General features: G+C 46.8%; 1 protein-coding gene across 1 annotated transcript in view; it reads right to left on the reverse strand.

Moving 5' to 3' along the window:
- Positions 1-21,485, reverse strand: part of LOC134612198 (atrial natriuretic peptide receptor 1-like) — a 180,584-nt gene that overhangs the window by 116,862 nt on the left and 42,237 nt on the right. Inside the window, exon 7 of the mRNA XM_063456550.1 lies at positions 19,481-19,631. Within this exon, the coding sequence (XP_063312620.1) occupies positions 19,481-19,631 (151 nt within the window). The remainder of the gene's footprint in view (positions 1-19,480; positions 19,632-21,485) is intronic.

Below are 21,485 nucleotides of genomic sequence, written 5' to 3' on the forward strand. Positions count from 1 at the left end.
CTTCCTATTTATTTAATGCTTGTTTTTTACTGTTCTGATGGACTTCTATGTGCTCCACTAACTGGACTCTTTGGTCAATAAGTGTACTCTTTTGCCCTCACTTATAATGGATCCTTCTGCTCACTGAGGGCAACAACGTCATGTGCAGGAACCGGTGGTGACGTCACGTGGTCTCATAGAGAAGATCTGACTGATGCAGTGGGGCATTTTGCTGGGCATGAGCTCTGGCCTCCCAATGCTTTCCTATGGGATTTGCTAAGATCATCAGTCTTGATGATCTCAGCCATAGAGGTGGGATGCCAGCACAGAAACCAATACTAAAAGGGAGAAAAGGTAAGGAAAACTGTTTTTGTCCCTTGGACTGAAGAGATGGGGGATGGGTACATACCTGGCTAACAGGGCACTATAGCAATAGGAATACACATTTGCTACAGTGCTCATTTAATACTCTTTGTTTTGAGGTTAATAAGAATGTAAAGTTTTAAATAGTGGGAAAGCATTCGATAATAGGGTGTGGCCAAGAAGGGCCTCTGTAAAGTTTTTTAGCACAGGGTGGCTAAAAGCCAAAAACTGGCCCTGTTTGCATTTAGCATTTTATATAATCTCTCAACTCACTGATTTCAAACATCAAATAAAGTGTGTCTGTCAAGTTAAAGGAACACTATAGTCACCAGAACAGCTTATTGAATTTGTCCTGGTGAGTAGAAGCATTACCTTCAGGCTTTTTGCTGTAAACACTGTCTTTTCAGAGAAAATGCAGTCTTTACATTACAGCCTAGTGATGACTTCACTGGCCACTCCATAGATGGCTGTTAGAGATCCTTCCTGGGTAATAGCTGCCTAAAATGCATCCGAACATTCAGTGTCTCCTCCCTCTGCATGCAGACACTGAACTTTCCTCATAGAGATTCATTGATTCAATTAATCTCTATGAGGAGATGCTGATTGGCCAGGGCTGTGATTGAATCATGCTGGCTCTGCCCCTGGTCTGCCTCCTTGTCAGTCTCAGCCAATCCTATGGGGAAGCACTGTGATTGGATCAGGCTACCACTACTGATGATGTCAGCAGACTGCTTGGTTTTTATTTTTAGGCAAACAGTATGCAGAGTTACAGCTTCTGGCTTGAATACAGTAAGATTTTGCTATATTTATGGAGGCATGAGGGGCCCAGTGGGGCTAGATGGTGGTGTTAACACTATAGGGTCAGGAATACATGTTTGTGTTCCTGACCCTATAGTGATCCTTTAATATAATAGTAAAGAGCATTGCATTGCATTATAGCTATACATTGCGCTGTCAGAAATTCAAGCTAAAGTCTGCCATATCAGGTTCACTTTAAGCAGCAGGCAGGGCCGGTGCGTCCATAAGGCGGCACAGGAGGCCGCCTTAGGGCGCAACGTGAGGTGGGGGGGGGGGGGGGATCTGAACCCTGAACCGGTGGCCTGGGACTCAAATTTTAAAAAAGTATCCTGCTCATTAATTGCTGCACCGTTCGGCTCTGATATGTCAGAACAGTCTGATGGGCAGGCCACTTCCTCCTCCCTGCATTCCAACTCTCCAATGGTTTCAGCTGAACTGAGCTCATGCCCAGTGTGCAGCTACCCCTGCATTGACAGTCACTGGACAGGACACAGACAGAGCTATTGATGGGCCCGGCAGCATCACCAGTAAGGAGGTAAGGAGAGCGGCATTTCAAATATTTAAATTAACCCCCTCATTACCCAATCCCTCTAGCTGTGTGTGTCAGGGTACCTGTGGTCTCTACCTCCAAAAGAGGTAGAGACTTAGCTGTTCCACCATTCAGACGGTCTGATGACTCCCTTCCCCGCGGTCTATCCGGTCATGCAAGGCCGGCCGCGAGGGAGTGACTGCCTTTTACACCATCTAGGCAGGAAGTCATCATCAGGACACTCCCCCGGATCGACCTGTCAGTCAATTGCTGCAGGACCAATCAGGACGTCTCGGAGGTGTGGTTACTGCTCTGAACAGGGTATTTAACAGAGCTTCCTTCATTAGCTCATTGCCCTGTCGTGGTTCTAGCTTGTTCTAGTCACTCAGTGCTTGTGTATTCTATTATCCCTTTTGGTTTTGACCCGGCTTGTTTACCTTACTCTGCTTATCTCTGTTACCCTTGATTCGGCTTGTCTCTCGCTTACCTGTCTTCTGTTACCCTCGACCTCGGCTTGTCTTTGACCATTCTATACGGTACTACTTACGTTAGTCCGGCCATTCTAAGGTCCGGTATACGTATCTGGCTACTGTTTGTACTCTGCGTGTTGGATCCCTGTCCCGATCCTGACATTACGACAGGGCCAATGGATCCTGCAAGTACAAACAGTCAGCTGGCTTCTCCTGATCCTAGGTTTGAAGCCATGGATCACAGAATGGATCAGATGGCGCTTGCGCTACAGGCTCTATTATCTCATGCCAATAACCCACCAGAGGAGATACGTAATACCCCTGTTTCTCCTGTCAGTTTAGGTCTAGAGGTAGCCACAGTGGGTGCTTCTTCTTGCATTACGCCCCCAGTACGCTATGGTGGGGCTCCTGAGAAGTGTCGTGGTTTTTTAAACCAAATTAGTATCCACTTTGAATTGCAATCCCGCTCTTATCCTACAGATAGGGCAAAGGTAGGATTTATTATCACCCTACTTATTGAGAAAGCTCTGAGATGGGCCAACCCACTATGGGAGAACGATAACCCATTAGTGTATAACTATAACGCATTTGTAGCTGCTTTTAGAAGAACATTTGATCCTCCAGGTAGAAAGGTTAATGCAGCCAGATTACTGTTGCGCCTGAGACAGGAGAACCGAACACTGGTGGATTATGCACTAGAGTTCAGGTCTCTGGCGTCAGAAGTCAAGTGGAATGAGCAGGCGTATATGGATGTATTTTTGAATGGCCTATCTGAAGTAATCCTTGATGAGGTTGCTACCAGAGAACTCCCTGAGAATTTAGAAGATTTAATTTCGTTCATCTCTCGTATAGATGAACGTTTAAGAGAGAGACAGAACACTCGAGAGAGGAACCGGAGACCTTCTTTTAGGTTAGCCCCCGCTTTTCCAAGTCCTGACTCCACGGTATCTTTGCTTCCTGAACCTATGCAGATAGGTTATACCCGCCTCTCTGAGGAGGAAAGACAGTACAGGAGAAGAGAGGGTTTGTGTATGTATTGTGGAGCCAAGGGTCATTTACTCTCGAACTGTCCTAACCGTCCGGGAAACGCTCGCACCTAAGTCTCTCTAGAGGACAAGCCTTGGGTGTTTCTATTTTGTCCTCTACTCCTAATTATAAAGATCACAGGCTTCTGCTACCAGTTTCCTTAACTTGGGAGAAGGAAGTAGTAAGGGCTATGGCATTGATAGATTCCGGTGCTGCTGAGAATTTTATCGACCAAGCCTTTGCTATTAAGAACAATTTCCCATCCCAGCTAAGGGAGACACCCTTGGCCGTTGAGGCCATAGATGGTAGACCACTACTAGACCCTGTTATCTTTCGTGAAACCATACCCATTAGTTTAAATGTTGGTATCCTACAGGTGGAGAATTTATCTCTTTTGCTCATTTCATCCCCTTCCGTTCCCATAGTTCTGGGGTACCCATGGTTGAAGAAACATAACCCTATTATCGATTGGGAGTTAGGGGAGATACTCTCGTGGGGCCAGGGTTGCCAGGATAGGTGTTTATGCAAGGTTTCTCCATTAGCTAATGTTAACATACCTGAGACTCCTATTCAGTCCACAGAAAGACAGATACCAGACCTTTACCTAGACTTAAAGGCAGTATTTGACAAGAAGAATGCCGATTCTTTGCCGCCACACAGGCCATTTGATTGTAAAATTAAGCTCCTACCTGGGACTATGCCTCCGAGGGGCCATGTATATCCTTTGTCTGTTCAGGAAAACTTGGTTCTAGAGGAGTATATTCGGGAGAACTTAGAAAAGGGATTCATTAGGAGGTCTTCTTCCCCGGCCGGGGCTGGGTTCTTTTTCGTTAAGAAAAAGGATGGCACGCTGAGACCTTGTATCGATTACCGAGGCTTGAATAAAATAACTGTCAGAAATGCCTATCCTATTCCACTTATTACCGAGTTATTTGATCGTCTTAAGGGCTCCAAAATCTTCACCAAGTTAGATCTCAGAGGGGCATATAATTTGGTGAGAGTCCAGCAGGGACACGAGTGGATGACGGCGTTCAATACTCGGTACGGTCACTATGAATACACAGTTATGCCGTTTGGACTTTGCAATGCTCCTGCAGTATTTCAGGATCTGATTAATGAGGTACTTAGGGAGTTTCAACATGATTGTGTCATTGTCTACCTAGACGACATACTGATACACTCTAGGGAGATTGAAACTCACCATAGACAGGTCAGAGCGGTATTACAGAAACTTCTGCAACATGGTCTATACTGTAAATTGGAAAAATGCAGCTTTGATCAGTCTCAGATAGATTTTCTTGGTTACGTGATTTCTGGGGAAGGTTTTAAGATGGACCCTGACAAACTCCAGTCTATTTTAGATTGGCCATTACCTAAGGGACTTAAGGCTATTCAGAGGTTTATTGGTTTCTCCAATTATTATAGGCGCTTCATTAAGGGTTACTCGTCTATTATTGCGCCCATTACCAATATGACCAAACAGGGGGCAGAAACTAAGACGTGGTCTCCTGAAGCTCTCGCTGCTTTCAAGAGGCTCAAAGAACTTTTTGCTTCTGCTCCAATATTAGTCCATCCTGATACGACTTTGCCGTTTCTACTCGAGGTCGATGCCTCTGAGACAGGAGTAGGTGCGGTTCTGTCACAAAGATTAGCGGTAGATAAACCATTACACCCGTGTGGTTTTTTTTCCAGGAAACTTTCTGGGGCTGAGAGCAGATATGACATCGGAGACAGGGAACTGTTAGCAGTCATTAAAGCCTTAAAGGAGTGGAGACATTTGTTGGAGGGGACCCTACACCCTATTACGATTTTGACAGACCACAAAAACTTGTCATATATTGGGGAGGCTAAGCGCTTATCCTCTAGACAAGCTCGTTGGTCCTTATTCCTGACTCACTTCAATTATGTACTGACTTACAGACCTGGTTCTAAAAACTCTAAAGCCGATGCATTATCTCGCCAATATGAACCTTCTACTGTACCTGAACCAGTTCTTTCTTCTATAGTTCCGAAGTGCAATATCATTGCTAATACGAATCTCAGGATTCATTCTCCATTACTGGCCGAGATCATTAAGTTGCAACATCTCGCACCTAAACAGACCCCTGCGGGTCGTCATTTCGTTCCTCCTGCTTTTCAACTGGAACTTTTACAGTGTTTACATAATAGCAAGATGGCGGGACATCCTGGTATTCGCAAAACTTACGCCTTGATCTCTAAGGACTTCTGGTGGTCTACTTTACGGAGGGATGTTGAGGAGTTCATCGCTGCATGTGAAGTTTGTACTAAAACCAAACAACCCCATACGCTTCCATGTGGACTCCTGCAACCCTTGGAGGTTCCAGAGAAACCATGGTCCTGTTTGGCCATGGACTTTATTGTCGATCTACCTATCTCTAAAAGACAGACTGTTATCCTCACCGTGGTTGACAGGTTTACTAGGATGGCACACTTCATTCCCCTGCCTAAACTTCCGTCTTCTCCCGAATTGGCAGAGATATTCGCCAAGGAGATTTTTCGCCTACATGGGATACCCTCTCAAATTGTATCGGACAGAGGCTCCCAATTTGTTTCCCGCTTTTGGAGGTCCTTCTGCTCTCAACTTGGTATTAAATTAAACTTTTCTTCTGCCTATCATCCTCAGTCTAACGGAGCTGCTGAACGTACCAACCAGAAAATTGAACAATATTTACGATGCTTTGTTTCTGAACACCAGGATGATTGGGTCGGTTTGATTCCTTGGGCGGAGTTTGCACACAACAATCTCGTTTGCGATTCTACTCATTCAAGCCCCTTCTTCATGAATTATGGTTTTCATCCGTCTATTCTTCCTTCGGATTCTCCTTCCCAGGGGGTGCCGTCGGTTGATGTTCATGTTGCCAATTTGAGGAAGTTGTGGGATCAAACTCGACAAATCCTTGTGCACAACTCTATGTTGGTCAAGAAACACGCTGATAAACGTAGAAGGGCGGCTCCGGTCTTTGTTCCAGGTGATAGGGTATGGCTGAGCACGAGGAACATCCGTTTAAAAGTGCCCTCCATGAAGTTCGCTCCTCGGTATATTGGACCCTACAGGGTGCTGACCCGTATCAATCCGGTTGCGTATCGTTTAGCTCTTCCTAATACCTTACGCATTCCGAACTCGTTTCACGTTTCATTGCTGAAACCACTCATATGTAACAGATTTTCCTCCTCAATAGCCCCTCCTCGCTCCGTTCAGGTGGAGGGTCAGGAGGAGTATGAGGTCAACTCTATTATTGATTCTCGAATCTCCCGGGGGAGAGTACAATATCTGGTTGATTGGAAGGGATATGGTCCTGAGGAGAGGAGTTGGGTACCTCAGGAGGATGTTCATGCTCCCCGTCTCCGCAGGGCGTATCACTCTCGCTTCCCATCTCGTCCCGGTTCATTCCGCCCGGTGGGCGTATCTGAGAGGGGGGGTACTGTCAGGGTACCTGTGGTCTCTACCTCCAAAAGATGTAGAGACTTAGCTGTTCCACCATTCAGACGGTTGATGACTCCCTTCCCCGCGGTCTATCCGGTCATGCAAGGCTGGCCGCGAGGGAGTGACTGCCTTTTACACCATCTAGGCAGGAAGTCATCATCAGGACACTCCCCCGGATCGACCTGTCAGTCAATTGCTGCAGGACCAATCAGGACGTCTCGGAGGTGTGGTTACTGCTCTGAACAGGGTATTTAACAGAGCTTCCTTCATTAGCTCATTGCCCTGTCGTGGTTCTAGCTTGTTCTAGTCACTCAGTGCTTGTGTATTCTATTATCCCTTTTGGTTTTGACCCGGCTTGTTTACCCCGGCAGCAGGAAATGCTAGCAGAATGCTTGGTTGTATAGGGAGAGGTATTAGCAGTAGAAAGAGGGAAGTGCTCATGCCATTGTACAGAACACTGGTGAGACCTCACTTGGAGTACTGTACACAGTACTGGAGACCCTATCTTCAGAAGGATATTGATACCTTAGAGAGAGTTCAAAGAAGGGCTACTAAACTGGTTCATGGATTGCAGGATAAAACTTACCAGGAAAGGTTAAAGGATCTTAACATGTATAGCATGGAGGAAAGACGAGACAGGGGGGATATGATAGAAACATTTAAATACATAAAGGGAATCAACACAGTAAAGGAGGAGACTATATTTAAAAGAAGAAAAACTACCACAACAAGAGGACATAGTCTTAAATTAGAGGGACAAAGGTTTAAAAATAATATCAGGAAGTATTACTTTACTGAGAGGGTAGTGGATGCATGGAATAGCCTTCCAGCTGAAGTGGTAGAGGTTAACACAGTAAAGGAGTTTAAGCATGCGTGGGATAGGCATAAGGCTATCCTAACTATAAGATAAGGCCAGGGACTAATGAAAGTATTTAGAAAACTGGGCAGACTAGATGGGCCGAATGGTTCTTATCTGCCGTCACATTCTATGTTTCTATGTTTCTACCTTACTCTGCTTATCTCTGTTACCCTTGATTCGGCTTGTCTCTCGCTTACCTGTCTTCTGTTACCCTCGACCTCGGCTTGTCTTTGACCATTCTATACGGTACTACTTACGTTAGTCCGGCCATTCTAAGGTCCGGTATACGTATCTGGCTACTGTTTGTACTCTGCGTGTTGGATCCCTGTCCTGATCCTGACAGTGTGTCACTTTGTTCTCCTATTGCTCTGACAGAGGATTAGGGGGAAAGGTGAAACATGGCCATCGAGAAAGAGTGGGATTAGAGCCTTTAATTCCCTGTCATTTTTTCCCTTAGCCCTGTTTCAGTATGTCCCACTAATCCCCTGACCCCTAGTCCTGTGTCACTGTACCCCTGATCCCCTTCCCTCAGCCCTGTGTCACTGTACTCCTAATCCCCTACCCCTTAGCCCTGTGCCACTATGTCCCCCTGCCCCCTAGGCTTTTGTCACTGCCCCACTATCCCCTGGCCTCCTAGCTCTGTGTCACTCAGTACCCATGCCCTCTAGCCCTGTGTCACTATCCCCCTGTCCCCTAGGCCTGGGTCACTTCCCCACTAATCCTCTGCCCCTAGCCCTGTGTCACTGTCCCCCTAGCCCTGGCTCTCCCCCTAGCCCTGTGTCACTCTGTCCCCCTAGCCCTGTGTCACTATGTACCCTTGCCCCCTAGGCCTGTGTCACTGCCCCACTAATCCCCTGCCCCTAGCTCTGTGTCACTCTGTACCCCTGCCCTCTAGACCTGTGTCACTCTGCCCCCCCTAGCTCCCAAGGCCTGGGTCACTGGCCCACTAATCCCCTCCCCCCTAGCCCTGTGTCACTCTGCCTCCCTAGCCCTGTGTCACTATGTCCCTCTGCCCCCTAGGCCTGTGTCACTGCCCCCACTTTGTGTCAATCTGTACCCCTGCCCTCTAGCCCTATGTCACTCAGCCCTCCTGCGCACTAGTCCTGTTTCTCTGTCCCCCTTGTCCCCTAGCTCTGTGTCACTCTGCCCCCTAGCCCTGTGTCACTCCCTCCCTAGCCCTGTGTCACTTTGCCCCCCTAGCCCTCTGTCACTCTGTCCCCTGCCCCCTATTACTATGTCAGTCTGTCCCCATAATACCCTGCCCCGTAGCCTTGTGTCACTCTGTCACCCTAGCCCTGTGTCATTGTCTCCCTAATCCCTGCCCCCTATAACTATGTAATTTTGCCTCCTTAATCCTCTGCTGCCGTGGCCCTGTGTCACTCTGTCCCCCTGCCACCTAGCCATGGGTCACTGTCCCATAACCACCTAGCCCTTAGTCCTCCTAGCCCTTATTCCTACTATAGTTCTGTATCTCTCAATCTCCTCACATTTCTCTCCTCTATTACCTTCCACTTATCGGTGGAGCCCCAACTTGTGTCTCTCTCAAAATTTTTCTGAATCCATCTCTCTGATTTTTCCTCATGCTTGTCCCCAACCCTGTATGTGTTGGCCGAGAAACTTAACTTGTAGATGCATGACTGAAGTATGGGATTTACCCAATTTCATCCCTATATAACATTATCTGAGATTGATATGTCCTCTCCCATCCTCCCATGGTTCCGACTCACATGCTTCTCATGCATCACAAGAGTTGGCCTATAGAGTTTCCTGTAATATAGTGATATCCCCTAGATCCCTGTGTACTATAGTGCACGTGCAAGAGTAGAGCATTGATACTGATGGAAAAGGCATCAGGATTTCAAGGAAAAAGATGGTGCCCACGAGGAAGATGTTCAGATAAGTATATCTACCTGTAGGTTTAACTTCTGGTTGCTGCATACAAAGAAGAGTAGACATGTGCAATTCGTTTCAGTCCGAATACTTCCGAATGTCCGAATTGCTGAAGTGCCGAATTGCCGAGGTCCCGAATTTCCGAAATTACAGAATTTCCGAAGTGCCGAAATTCCGAAGTGCCGAAATTCCGAAGTGCCGAAGTGTCAAAGTGCCGAAGTTCCGAAGTTGCCGAAGTTCCGAAGTGTCAAAGTTCCGAAGCACCGAAGTTCCCGAAGCACAGTATTACCTAAGTACTAATATACTTACCCAGTGAAAGAAGAAGAATGTTACATTCTGTAAACAATTTTAAATAAAAAGTATACAAACATAACCAGGATTCAGCTGTAAGCATTTGCAACACTTACCACAATCAAGTAACATACATTCATATAAAATGTAAGTTACTTGGCCAGTCAATGTAATGACAGGAATGAATAAGTAGATAACTCCCTAATTCCCACGGTATTAGGGATCTATCTACTAAAAGGCTGAAAGACCTAAATTGGTCTTTCAGCCAAATCTACTAATACTAAGTAAAGATTACTTCGTATTAGTAAATTATGGCCCTACTCGCTATACCGCGAGTACGGGCATGTCTATTAAACAGTGCAGCCTGTGGCTGCTCACTGTAACAAAAAAAAATAAGGTCCCCTCCACCTATTGCCCCCCCGGCCCCCACCCCTGAGTGGCGGGTGGGGGCCCTAAATCAGAATAAGGGGGGGACCTAATGTCCTCCCCCCTGACCCCCACCCCTGAGCGGTGGGTGGGGGCCCTAAATTATAATAGGGGGGGGACCTAATGTCCTCCCCTCTGACCCCCACCCCTGAGCGGTGGGTGGGGGCCCTATAGTAAAATAAAGGGGGTGGGGGCCCTAAATTGGAATAGGGGGGGGGCAGACCTAGTGTAATTACTTAATCCACCAATCAGGGAGTTATGAGCCAAATTACACAGCGTGGGTGGGGGCCCTGAACGGTGGCCCTAAATACTAATAAGGGGAGGATCTAATGTCCTCCCCCCTGGCCCCCACCCCTGAGCTGTGGGTGGGGGCCCTAAATTGGAATAAGGGGGGGGACCTAGTGTAATTACTTAATCCACCAATCAGAGAGTTATGAGTCAAATTACATAGCGTGGGAAAATTCCAAAGAACTTTCCCACGCTGTGTAAAATGACACAGAGCACTCTGATTGGTGGATTTCAAACCATTTACCTGTCAGAGCACTCTGATTGGATGGCTTAAACCAACCAATCAGAGTGCTCTGAGCCTAATTGCAGGGCGGGGCAAGGCTTTATAAGCCTTGCCCCGCCCTGCAGAGCTCAGTCTGCGCGGAGCCCTCGCCGAGTGAAGAAGGATTATTATTTTTTTGCACTAGTTTTGTTTTTTTTAGAATTGCGTCGGTTATTATGGTTTTTTTATCTGGCCTTTTTTGGGCTGAAAAAAAGAAGATTTTAGAAGAAAGAAAACATTGAATGGTAAGTTTTATTATTTTTTTACAGGTACTTAGTTAAAGGTCCCCCCCTCATTAGTTATTAGGGTGAGGGGGGTAGGTAGGGGGATAATATTTTATTGGGGGGTACATTTTTTTTAGGGCCACCACCCGCAGCTCAGGGGTGGGGGCGAGGGGGGAGGACCTTAGGTCCCCCCCTTATTAGTATTTAGGGCCCCCACCTGCTGCTGAGGGGTGGGGGCCAGGGGGGAGGACACTAGATTCCCCCCCTTATTACCATTTAGGGAACCCACCTGCCGCTCAGGGGTGGGGGTCAGGGGGGCACTATTTTTATTTTATTTTTTAAACAGTGAGCAGTCACAGGCAGTCACAGGAGCCAACTGAAGTACCTCTGGGTCTGGTGATTCGTCCTGGAGGCGAATAGATTCATTGTGAACGGACCCCTCTGATACTTGAGTTCGAGGAAGATGGTCCAGAGGAGCTTCCAGTCACTGGCATCCCTCCAATGTCTGGAGAACCAGTCCGCCGTCAGGTTCGACTCCCCTGGAAGATATTCCACTTGTAAAGTGATGTTGCGTTGGAAACAGAAGCTGTAAATCTCCTTCGTCACCTCCGATAGTGCTCGATACCGAGCGCCCCCCAAGCGGTTGATGTACTGCACCGCTGAGACATTGTCCATCCGAAGGAGGACGCAGCAGTCCGACAGTTGGTTCGCCAGGCTCCGAATTGCAAATGAACCTGCAATCAATTCCAGGCAATTGATGTGGAATTCTGATTCCTTGTCCGACCATGGGCCCCCCGTGGACCTGGTCGCGCATGTGGCACCCCAGCCCCAAAGACTCGCATCTGATTCCAGCACAAAATCCGGGGTTGGTCCGAATATCGCCTTGCCGTTCCAGGCGGACATGTGCAGGAGCCACCAGCGCAGTTCGGTCTTCACGTCCGGAGACAGGGAGATCATCTGGTATTGCATGGCCATCTAATGTAGTGGGCCCGGTAGATCGCCTGTATCGAGGCCGAGAGGAGACCCACCATGCGAGCCAGCATCCGAAGGGGAATCCGGTCTTGCCGTAAGGTCCGTCTTATCTCCATCCGAATGGTCGCTATCTTTGCCAAAGGCAGGCGAAGAACGCATTCCTTCGCATCGACTTCGAAACCCAAGAATTCCACCGTCTGGGAAGGCTCCAAGGCCGACTTCTTCAGATTGACTACGAACCCCAGGTGTTCCAATAAGGAGACTGCAGAGCGCGTCTGATATCTGAGCCTGGAGGGGTCCTCGCAATAGATCAGCAAGTCGTCCAGATATATTATGCAGCGGACGCCCTCCGACCTGAATCGGGCGACCACCGGCTTCAGGAGCTTGGTAAAGCACCAAGGAGCCGAGCTGAGGCCGAAGGGAAGGCATGTGAAGTGGCATGGAACGCCCTTCCAGATGAAGCGAAGGAATCTGCGACAGTCCTTGTCCACCGGGACGGAGAGGTAAGCGTCCTTCAGGTCCAGTCTCGTGAACCAGTCTCCCGGCCGGAGTAGGTCCCGGCTGGGGAAGGTGCCCTCCTTCTTTGAAGTGGTTGTAGACCACGAAGGTGTTCAATTCCCGTAAATTGATCACTGGGCGGAACTCCCCGGACTTTTTTCCTCACTAGGAAAATCGAGCTGAAGAAACCCCCCAAATCCGGGGCCCGTTGGACTGCGCCTTTGGCGAACAGCGCCCGAACCTCCGTATCTATCAAAGACTGTTGTTCCCTTGCGATGATGGGGACTCTTGGAGGCCCAACCTGCGTCGGAGGGGAATGGAAATCTATGACATAACCCCGTACCGTTCGAAGGACCCACACATCCGAAGACACCTCCTGCCACCTGTCTCTGCAGTGAAACAGTCTGCCCACATGCAATATAGGGTGATTGAAAGTAGCAGGAGTTGCACTCACCTGTAGGAAATCTTGCCCGTCCTCTGGCACAGTATCCACAACCTCTATCCGCCCTCTGAGTGTAGGGGGTTCTGGATTGGTATGATGGAAAAAAGGATGGACCACGGGATCTGTGGCGGCCCGAAGACCAGCCGCGGCTGGAGACCCGACCCCGCTGTCATCCAGCCCGTCCAAAAACCCGGGATGATTGCGGGCGAAATACCTTCTTAATGGAGGTTTGTGCTTTATCCAGGGAAGTAAACAGATTGACGTGTTTATGTAGCTCTTTAATGAAAGGTTCCCCGAACAGCAGGCCTTTGGACCCCAGTTCCGATAGCTTGTTGTCCATACGGAACAGAGCTGTCTTCCTGCGCTCCGTGCAGAGGGCCACATTGGCATTGCCCAGCAGGCAAATGGAACGTAGTGCCCAGTCCCGCATGGTGGCCGGGTCCAGGCTCGTACCCTCTGTGTAGGCCTCGTCTGCTAAGGCCAACATCCTGCACAGGGGTCCCAGCATTTCCAGCTGTTTATCTTGCGCGGAACGGAGGCTACGCTCAACCCCTTTCTTGGGGTCCCAACCCGTTCGTGTCAAATACGTGGCCACCAGTGGGCCAAAATCCGGGGTCGCTGCCACCTTGTCCGGCAGGACGGGTCTGGGGCATTCCGCCCTCAGCTTCTTGCGGGCCTCCCCTTCGAGAGGTCTGCGGACCCAGTAGTGCACGAACTGTGCCAAGTGGTCGGGCAGTGACCATTCTGAGGATCTGGGGTGCCGAGGGTCAAACAGAGGCTCTCCTGTAGCATCCAGAAAGGTGTCATCCCCCCGCGTCGCCGTGGGGGCCTCTGTTCCTGGCGCGTCTTCATCCTCCCAGCGCCAACTGGGGTCATCCCCACGGTCCTCGTCACCTTCCTCATCTGAGCCCGCCACTCATCCAGCACGGCCATGGTGGGGGGGGTAAGGAGGCCTCCTCCCCTGCGCCCGATAGATGGCGGCGCCTGGCCGGCGAGGCTGATAGCCTCGAACCATGTCGCTTCGCCGGAGCCTTGCCCTTCCGGGAGCGTGGTTCAGGGCCTTCACCCTTCCAATAGCACATTTGCGCACTTGCCTGCTGTCTTCCTTGAGAGTCTGACTCAGCCGAGTCGTCTGCCAAAAGGGGGATTCCTCTCGCACCCCTGTCCGCTTGTTGTTGAGGGAGGGCCACAGCCGCATTAATCAGTGCCTGCAAATTCTGCTCCTGTGCAGAGGATTCCATAACGTCAGAGATGATGGTATGTGATACCTAAGGAGATAGAGAACAGGTATCACTAGCAGGCAGTAGGGGCAGCACCCCTAGTATGGCAGAGGCAAGTATTAAACGCATGCAGCCTCAACAAACCGCGGTCCAGGGTATGTGTCAGGGTACCTGAGGCCTCTACCTCTAAGGGAGGTAGAGACTTGGTGGTGTATCCGTCCAGGCGAGCTGTTTCCTCCGTTCCTCGCGGTTCATCCAGTCACTTAAACACCGGCCGCGAGGAATCCACGTCCTTTTCTAGCAGGACGCTCAATACGTGACGTCATGACGCTAGCACGAGCAATCTGTCACTCAAGTGTCCGATATCCAATCGGTACTTGTCAGAGGCGTGATTTCCATCCAGAGCCAGGGTATTTAAGCTTACTCCTTACTTCAGCTCATTGCCCTGTCGTGGTTCTAGCTTGTCTAGTCACTCAGTGCTCTGGTATTCTAGTTTGCTCCATTGGTTTTGACTCGGCTCGTTGTACTACCCTGTTTCTCTGTTATCCCTTGACCCGGCTTGTCTCTCGCTTATCTGTCTTCTCGTTCCCTCGACCTCGGCTTGCCTCTGACTATTCTTTACTCTCGGTACGTTAGTCCGGCCATTCTAAGGCCCGGTATACGTACCTTTCCACTCTTTGTACTCTGCGTGTTGGATCCCTGTCCCGATCCTGACAGTATGGAGCCACCAGGCCAATAGCATGAGTAATATGGCACAGACAAAGCAGGCCAATCATGGGGCACAGACAAAGCAGGCCAATCATAAAGGCACAGACAAAGCAGGCCAGTATATAGGTACGGGCAGCACCGACCCAGTGGTAGATTGCAGGCGGAAATGTAGCTCCTTATAATAGACATGCAGTAGAATCGTGACTTCTAGGGCTTGCAGGGTAGAGATAAAAGCAGGTCCCAGACCAGTCCTAGGTCAATAAGAGGGTAATGACGCGAAGCAGGATCACATGCAGGAGGCATGCAGTGTAATGTAGAACCCAGAATAGTCCAGAACATGCAAGTACAAATGTCCATAGAAAAAAAAACGTGCAGGGCTAGCACACATGCAGCAGAGAAAAGAAAACTGTAGGCAGAAAAACTGAACCCCACATTAAAATGTGGAAGCGGTACATAGATGATGTGCTAATTGTCTGGACAGGTTCTAATGAATGCTTTGAGGAATTTGTGAAGACACTCAACATAAATAATTTAAACCTCAAATTTACCCATGAAATGGGCGGCAAACAGATTAATTTTCTGGACCTGACTCTGCAAATCACAGAAGATGAACATCATGTCTCCACTACCCTTTTTAAGAAACCCACTGCCACTAATAACTTCTTGAACTGGCAAAGTCATCACCCCAGTACTCTAAAGAAAGGCATACCGGTAGGCCAGTACTTGCGCGTTAGACGAAATTGCTCTACTCTTGAGGAATTCAAAATTAAAGCCAAGTCCTTGAGATGTCAGTTCAAAACTAAGGGCTACTCGAATAGATGCCTCAAGTCAGCTTACAAGAGAGCTCTAATGACGGAACGAGAAACTCTCCTTGAAGACAATCGCAAGAAAGATAAGCCTCAAAACCTTATCAGGTGCATTGGCACTTTTGACTCTGGCTGGGACCCAGTTAAACGGATACTAGACAGATACTGGCCCCTCATTTTTCAAGACCAACACCTTAAAGAAGTTCTAACTCCACATGTATCGCTTACAGCCAGAAGAGGTCGCAACCTCAAGGACCTTCTGGTACCCAGCCATCTGTCACTACCCAAATCTGAGAGTACATGGCTGAAAACACCAGCTATTGGTACTTTCCAATGTGGCCGATGTAAGGCATGTAAGTTCATCCGCAAAAATTCAAAAACCTTTTCGAACTCCACAAATACCCAGACACATGCAGTTAAGACTTTCTTTAACTGCCAAACTGCAGGTTTGATTTACCTTCTAACATGCAGCTGTGATCTAAAGTATGTAGGGAAAACCTTTAGACCATTTAAAAACCGGATCCTCGAACATGTGAACTCAGTGAACCCCACTAGACAAATCGATACAGTTATCTCTAGACACCTGAAACTAAAACACGGAGGCTCAGCGCATGGCTTACGGTTTAGTGGAATCGAAAAAATAAAGCTTGGTCCCAGAAAAGGTGATATAGACAGTAAATTACTCCAAAGAGAGAGTTACTGGATTTTCACATTAAAAACCTTGTCCCCAAATGTGCTTAATGAGGGCTTCTCTTACACCCCTTTTATATGAGCACCATCTCCATCAATAAAGATTAGTGAGGCACCCATTCTAATTAATAGACCCTTGGTTCCCTCTCTATTCTATTCTATTTTATTTATTTATTTATTCTTTTTATTTTCCAATTTTTCTAATTTTTCTAACGTATGCCCGGGTCATTGGCCTGTATGCTCGAATTATTTAATATTCAATATACTAACCGTATCATGTCCCCACGATGGCTTCATATCTATATGTGTTCAATATCCATCTTTTAAGCACGCTTCTGTTAATACTCATTACTACTAAATTGTAATATATATGTATATACTGTAAATACTTGTAAATAATAATATATAATTGTTGTTCTTTTTCTTATAGGTCCTATGACCATCTGCCCTGTTATCTAGCACTCCGATATCGTCCAAGACTATAGTACATTAGAGTACAAAGTGCAAACCTAGGCACTTTCTATAAATATGCCAGGAGAAAGGGGACCTTATATCATCATTATTCCCATAAATTAAAATGACCACAATTGGTACCGTTTTCATGCTCCCCCAATCTCATTCAGAGGTATATAAAATTAAAATTATCTGTATACCTCATGAGCAGTCGGAGGATTAGGTCAACCATATGGCATTCCAAGAGACTTATGGAGTAATTTTATACCGGGATATACTTGATGGATCCCCACTGTCTCACCATTGCACTGATGTACTAGTATAAACCAACGACTTATACATTACACGTACGGCTGAGTCCAGAGCCGACAAGTTGTGTAAGTGTGGCACCCTATTTTTGATTTAGAAACTGTGACGATTTCGAACCGTCACAGCCTCATAGGGACCCCACTTCAGTTACACACGGGTTCACTCGATCCCCTCTTGGCAGAGAGGGGGTTAAAATTCAGCTTGAGCAAGGTCGGAATATAATGCTTACGATCGGCTGGTTCGGACCAGCCCATTAGCATATGCCGACGGTTTAAATACATACAGATACATTGTATTAACTAAAGCTGAATCCGTATAAGTATTTGCCGAAAAATATAAAGAGAGGGACTTCTTTATTTTATTCTATGTGGATATTGTTGCCAAGTTCAATTGACACAGTTTCATATGACACTGACAGCTCGGTGTTTGTTTCCCTCTCGGCATACAATTGGTTAAATGGTCTTGGAATTACGTCAGGACACAAGGCATATGATTGGCTGACCAGTATAGGTCATTAGCATATGCCCACGTGGGATTCTTGGCGCTCGATTTCGGTTATCTGATTGGACAGCCACTTAAGTTACAGAGACCTGAATACATATAAAAGGAGACTAGGAACCAGTCTCCTATCAGCCCCTGACGAAGGTGCATCTAAGCAAGCACCGAAACGCGCGTCGGGCTCTATGGGCTCTTTTCCTTCACCTCTTATTCACCTAGGGCTATCTATCACCATGTGCAGGCAACCAACATTCTAAGTATGGTTCTGCACATGGAGCCACTTTAACTCTGTCTCATTTCACCTCTCTCTTTAGTTTGGGTTATGGTTACTTTATAACAGTCTGCAGAGGATTAACTCTCACAGAATAGTTTGGGGGTTCCCTGGTATCAACTGCAACCGTTATTTGCTTGATGTTACAGTTTTCTAGCGGAATAATTCAAAGGGATTTTCTGTATTCCTCCCTGAAGCTAGATTTTATCCTTTCAAGATATACAGGGAATAACTATATGCTGCCCCATATGCCAGCTTGGTCCATGACTCGGTTCACTACAGTTCACCAAACTGCATATATTTAGACTATTAATAGTTTGGAGTCATTTACAAGCTATACGGCACAAGGTTATATCTTAGTAACCATACCCTAGATACCCATGTCAGCGAAGTGACATACACCTACCCTTTACGCTCCCAGCTCTGGACTTGACCATTCTTTTGCCCAATAAAGTCAGTAGCCAGTTAGCATTTTTGGAGCACTGTAGGTATCAGGGTAACACTTGATATTTATAGAGGTGAGCCATTAAGGCAAGTTTCACACTATTTTCTAATTACTAGTATTTTCCACTAGATTGTATTGATTCTATCTATTTATTTATCTTTCTTATCATATCCAGTTATACTCGGCCAGTCTGGATTCTTCCAGCTGTTTGAGAATTTTTGTTTGAACCCCACACATGCCTAGAGCAAGAGCAGGGACCAACAGAGATGTCTCCCAAACAGAGGAGATGAAAAGAAGGTAGGGAAATAAACTGGGGCAAACATACAATTTACATATATGGAAAATTAAAAAGCCACATATTGGCATTGCTACCCTGCTTCTTGTGTCAATTCTTCACAGAAAAAACAGTGAAAAAAGCAGTGACACGCGCGGCAGACACAGTGCAGAGCCGCGCATCCCCTGCCCGACCACGCGGTCACGGGGGAGGGTGGCTGGGAGCGGAGGCTCCCGCGGCAATCAGAATCGCTCCCTGCTCCGTCCCCACTCCAGTAATAGCAAGCATGTGAGCGGGGATGCGAGCAGGGTAGGGAGAAAAACAAGGATTCCCGCTCGGCGGACGAAGCCAGCGGGCGGGAATCCAAGGCAAACACACGAGGGACCGCAAGAGTCTTACTCCACGGTCCCAATGGTCAGCACGGGAGGCGGTCGGAAGACCGCTTCGCGGCGACCGCGAAGGCAAACACCAGGGAAAGAAAGCCAGATAAAATTAAAGAGCCAGGGAAAAAAGGAAAATATCCCCAAAAGAGCATAAAAGGCACTTAACAAACATGATTAAAATAAAGAAATACTGTAACACAAGCCCAAATAACAATTACAAGTTATATACAGTAAAACACACAACCATCCATAAAATAACAGGAGGTAGTGGTACTCTGATCTGTACTGTCTGTGGAGCAGCAAAGAAAGAGGAAATGGTTGGTAGGGAGGAGCCTTTTATGGATACCTCATGTTTTTGTCTTTGGTGTTTTTCTCTCTACGTTAATGTGCTGCTGTGGAGTTCTAGTAAAGAGAGACTTAAGCAAATATGAAGCCTCCTGTCATGCTATAAAATTGAGGTTTAACCTATAGAATCAAATATTTCAGTCATATATACTGATTGTACCAGTTTTATATTATTTGGTGTTGATCGTGATATGTGTACATAACAAGATAAGCACATAAGAATAATGACTTTTGTACAAGACATGGATTCAAATTAAATTAGCACAAATAAATGGCTGAAAAAAAATAACTCAAAGCTTGATTGATTAGAACTTACTATCGGCCCGTGTGAGTGAAGAATTGCTTTCTGGGTGTGTTGACAGCAGCTGGGCAGGAGCTCAGAGCAGTGATATGGCTGGTGTTAGAATAGCTGGCACAGTTGCCTGTGCTGATAGTGCTTCCTGTTATGTTCCGGGACATGGGATAATCTGACGTTAAGCATATCACATAATCATATACACATAGTAACGGATGTATTCTTAAAAAAAGTAATCTATCTATAGATCTATATCTATCTAGAATTTATATTTCAAGGAAATAGTGCAAACCTTGCATATTTGCACCTATTTGTTTCATTAAAATCTAAAACCTATTACAAAGATTTTTTTTATTCAATGTTTGTTGAATATGTGCTATAGAAGTGTAAATTTTTTAAAGTTATACATTAAATGCATAGATGACCAAGAAACCTAGTAGACTTTTGCATTCGGTTTCAAATTAATTGCGATTCATCCATATTTTAGGCGATCTACGAGATGTCCATAATCCTGAACTCTGAACCCCTGTATGGATGAATAAGTGGTTTTGTGGTTCAGAGTTCCATCCGTGGCTCCAAAAGAAAAATATGATGGGGAAAAAAGACAATTGATGGTAAGGGGACAGCCACTAAAAGTTGGTTTTATTTTAAGTGACTGAGTAAAAAAAAAAAAAAGGATGAGTAGTAAAAAAACAAAACAACAACTATATACATATATTTATATATACACACACATTTACATCCAAGACTTGTAATTCCCAGAGTGCCGGTATATTTTTGGAATTTATTTGTGACAGAGCACTGGGTCATTCACATTTAGTTGGTGTGCAAGAGCTTTGAACTGTTTATATATAAAAAAAATTGATTTTCTCACCCCTCCTGGGTGGTATGTTTATTCCTCATTCTCAGGTCCTCTTTGAGGGTTTTGAGCAGTATCTTAGCTGTTCCTAGAACTGCACTCTTCTTTAGAGCGATCTCAGATGTCCCACCTGGAATCTGTTGAAGCCACTCCCCCAACTAGGGATCACAGTCCCGAGTTCTCCTATCACAACTGGGACTACTACTGCCTTCACTTTCCACATCCTTTCTAGTTCTTCTTTCAGTCCTTGGTATTTCTTCACCTGCTCATGTTCCTTCTTCCTGATGTTATAGTCACTGGGTATTGCCACATCCACCACGACTGCAGTCTTTCATTCATTGTCTACCACCACAATGTCTGGTTGGTGGCCAGCACTTGCTTGTCTGTCTGGATCTTAGCCCTGTCATTTTCAACTACCCTTTGTGGTATCTCCCAGCAACTTGGTTGTTTCTCTCCATGTATGCTGTTCCTGCTAACATCTTGCACCCAGCTACTAGGTGCTGGACTGTCTCAGAGGCCTCTTTGCACAGTCTGCACCTTGGGTCTTGCCTGGTGTGGTAGACTCCAGCTTCTATTGATCTGATGCCGAGTGCCTGTTCCTGTACTGCTAGAATTAATGCCTCAGTGCAGTCTTTCAGTCTTCTCAGTCCTGCCTTTTCCAACCACTGGTAGGCTTTTGTCATGTGAGCCACATCCACTATCTGTCTGTGGTACACCCCATGGAGAGGTTTCTCTTGCCAAGGAACTTTCTCTTTTTCTGCACCCTTGATCTGTGGAAGTCTCAGCCATTCCCTTAGGAGTTCATCTTCGTGATTTACTTGTGGATGCTCTGTGTTTCATCCAGGACTGTGGCCTTGACACTCGTCAGGCCCCGACTTCTTTCATTCCGGAAGGTGTACAGTCTCTGGGTGCTGGATTTTGGGTGGAATACTCCATTCATAGTGAGTAGTTTCCTGGTCTTGACATCCATGGTGACCAGTTCTTCTCTTGACCAGGTTATTTTTCCAGATGGGTACCTGATGACTGGTAGGGCATATGTGTTGAGTTGATGGCTTGGATCTTGTTCTTGAGCTGGGACTTCAGGACCTGTCTGACTCTTTGGAGGTACTTGGATGTTGCTATCCTCCTTGCCTCTTCCTCATGGTTGCCATGCGCTTATTGTACCCC

This window comes from Pelobates fuscus, chromosome 5 (genome assembly GCF_036172605.1).
Source record: "Pelobates fuscus isolate aPelFus1 chromosome 5, aPelFus1.pri, whole genome shotgun sequence".
Classification (NCBI taxonomy): Eukaryota; Metazoa; Chordata; class Amphibia; order Anura; family Pelobatidae; genus Pelobates; species Pelobates fuscus.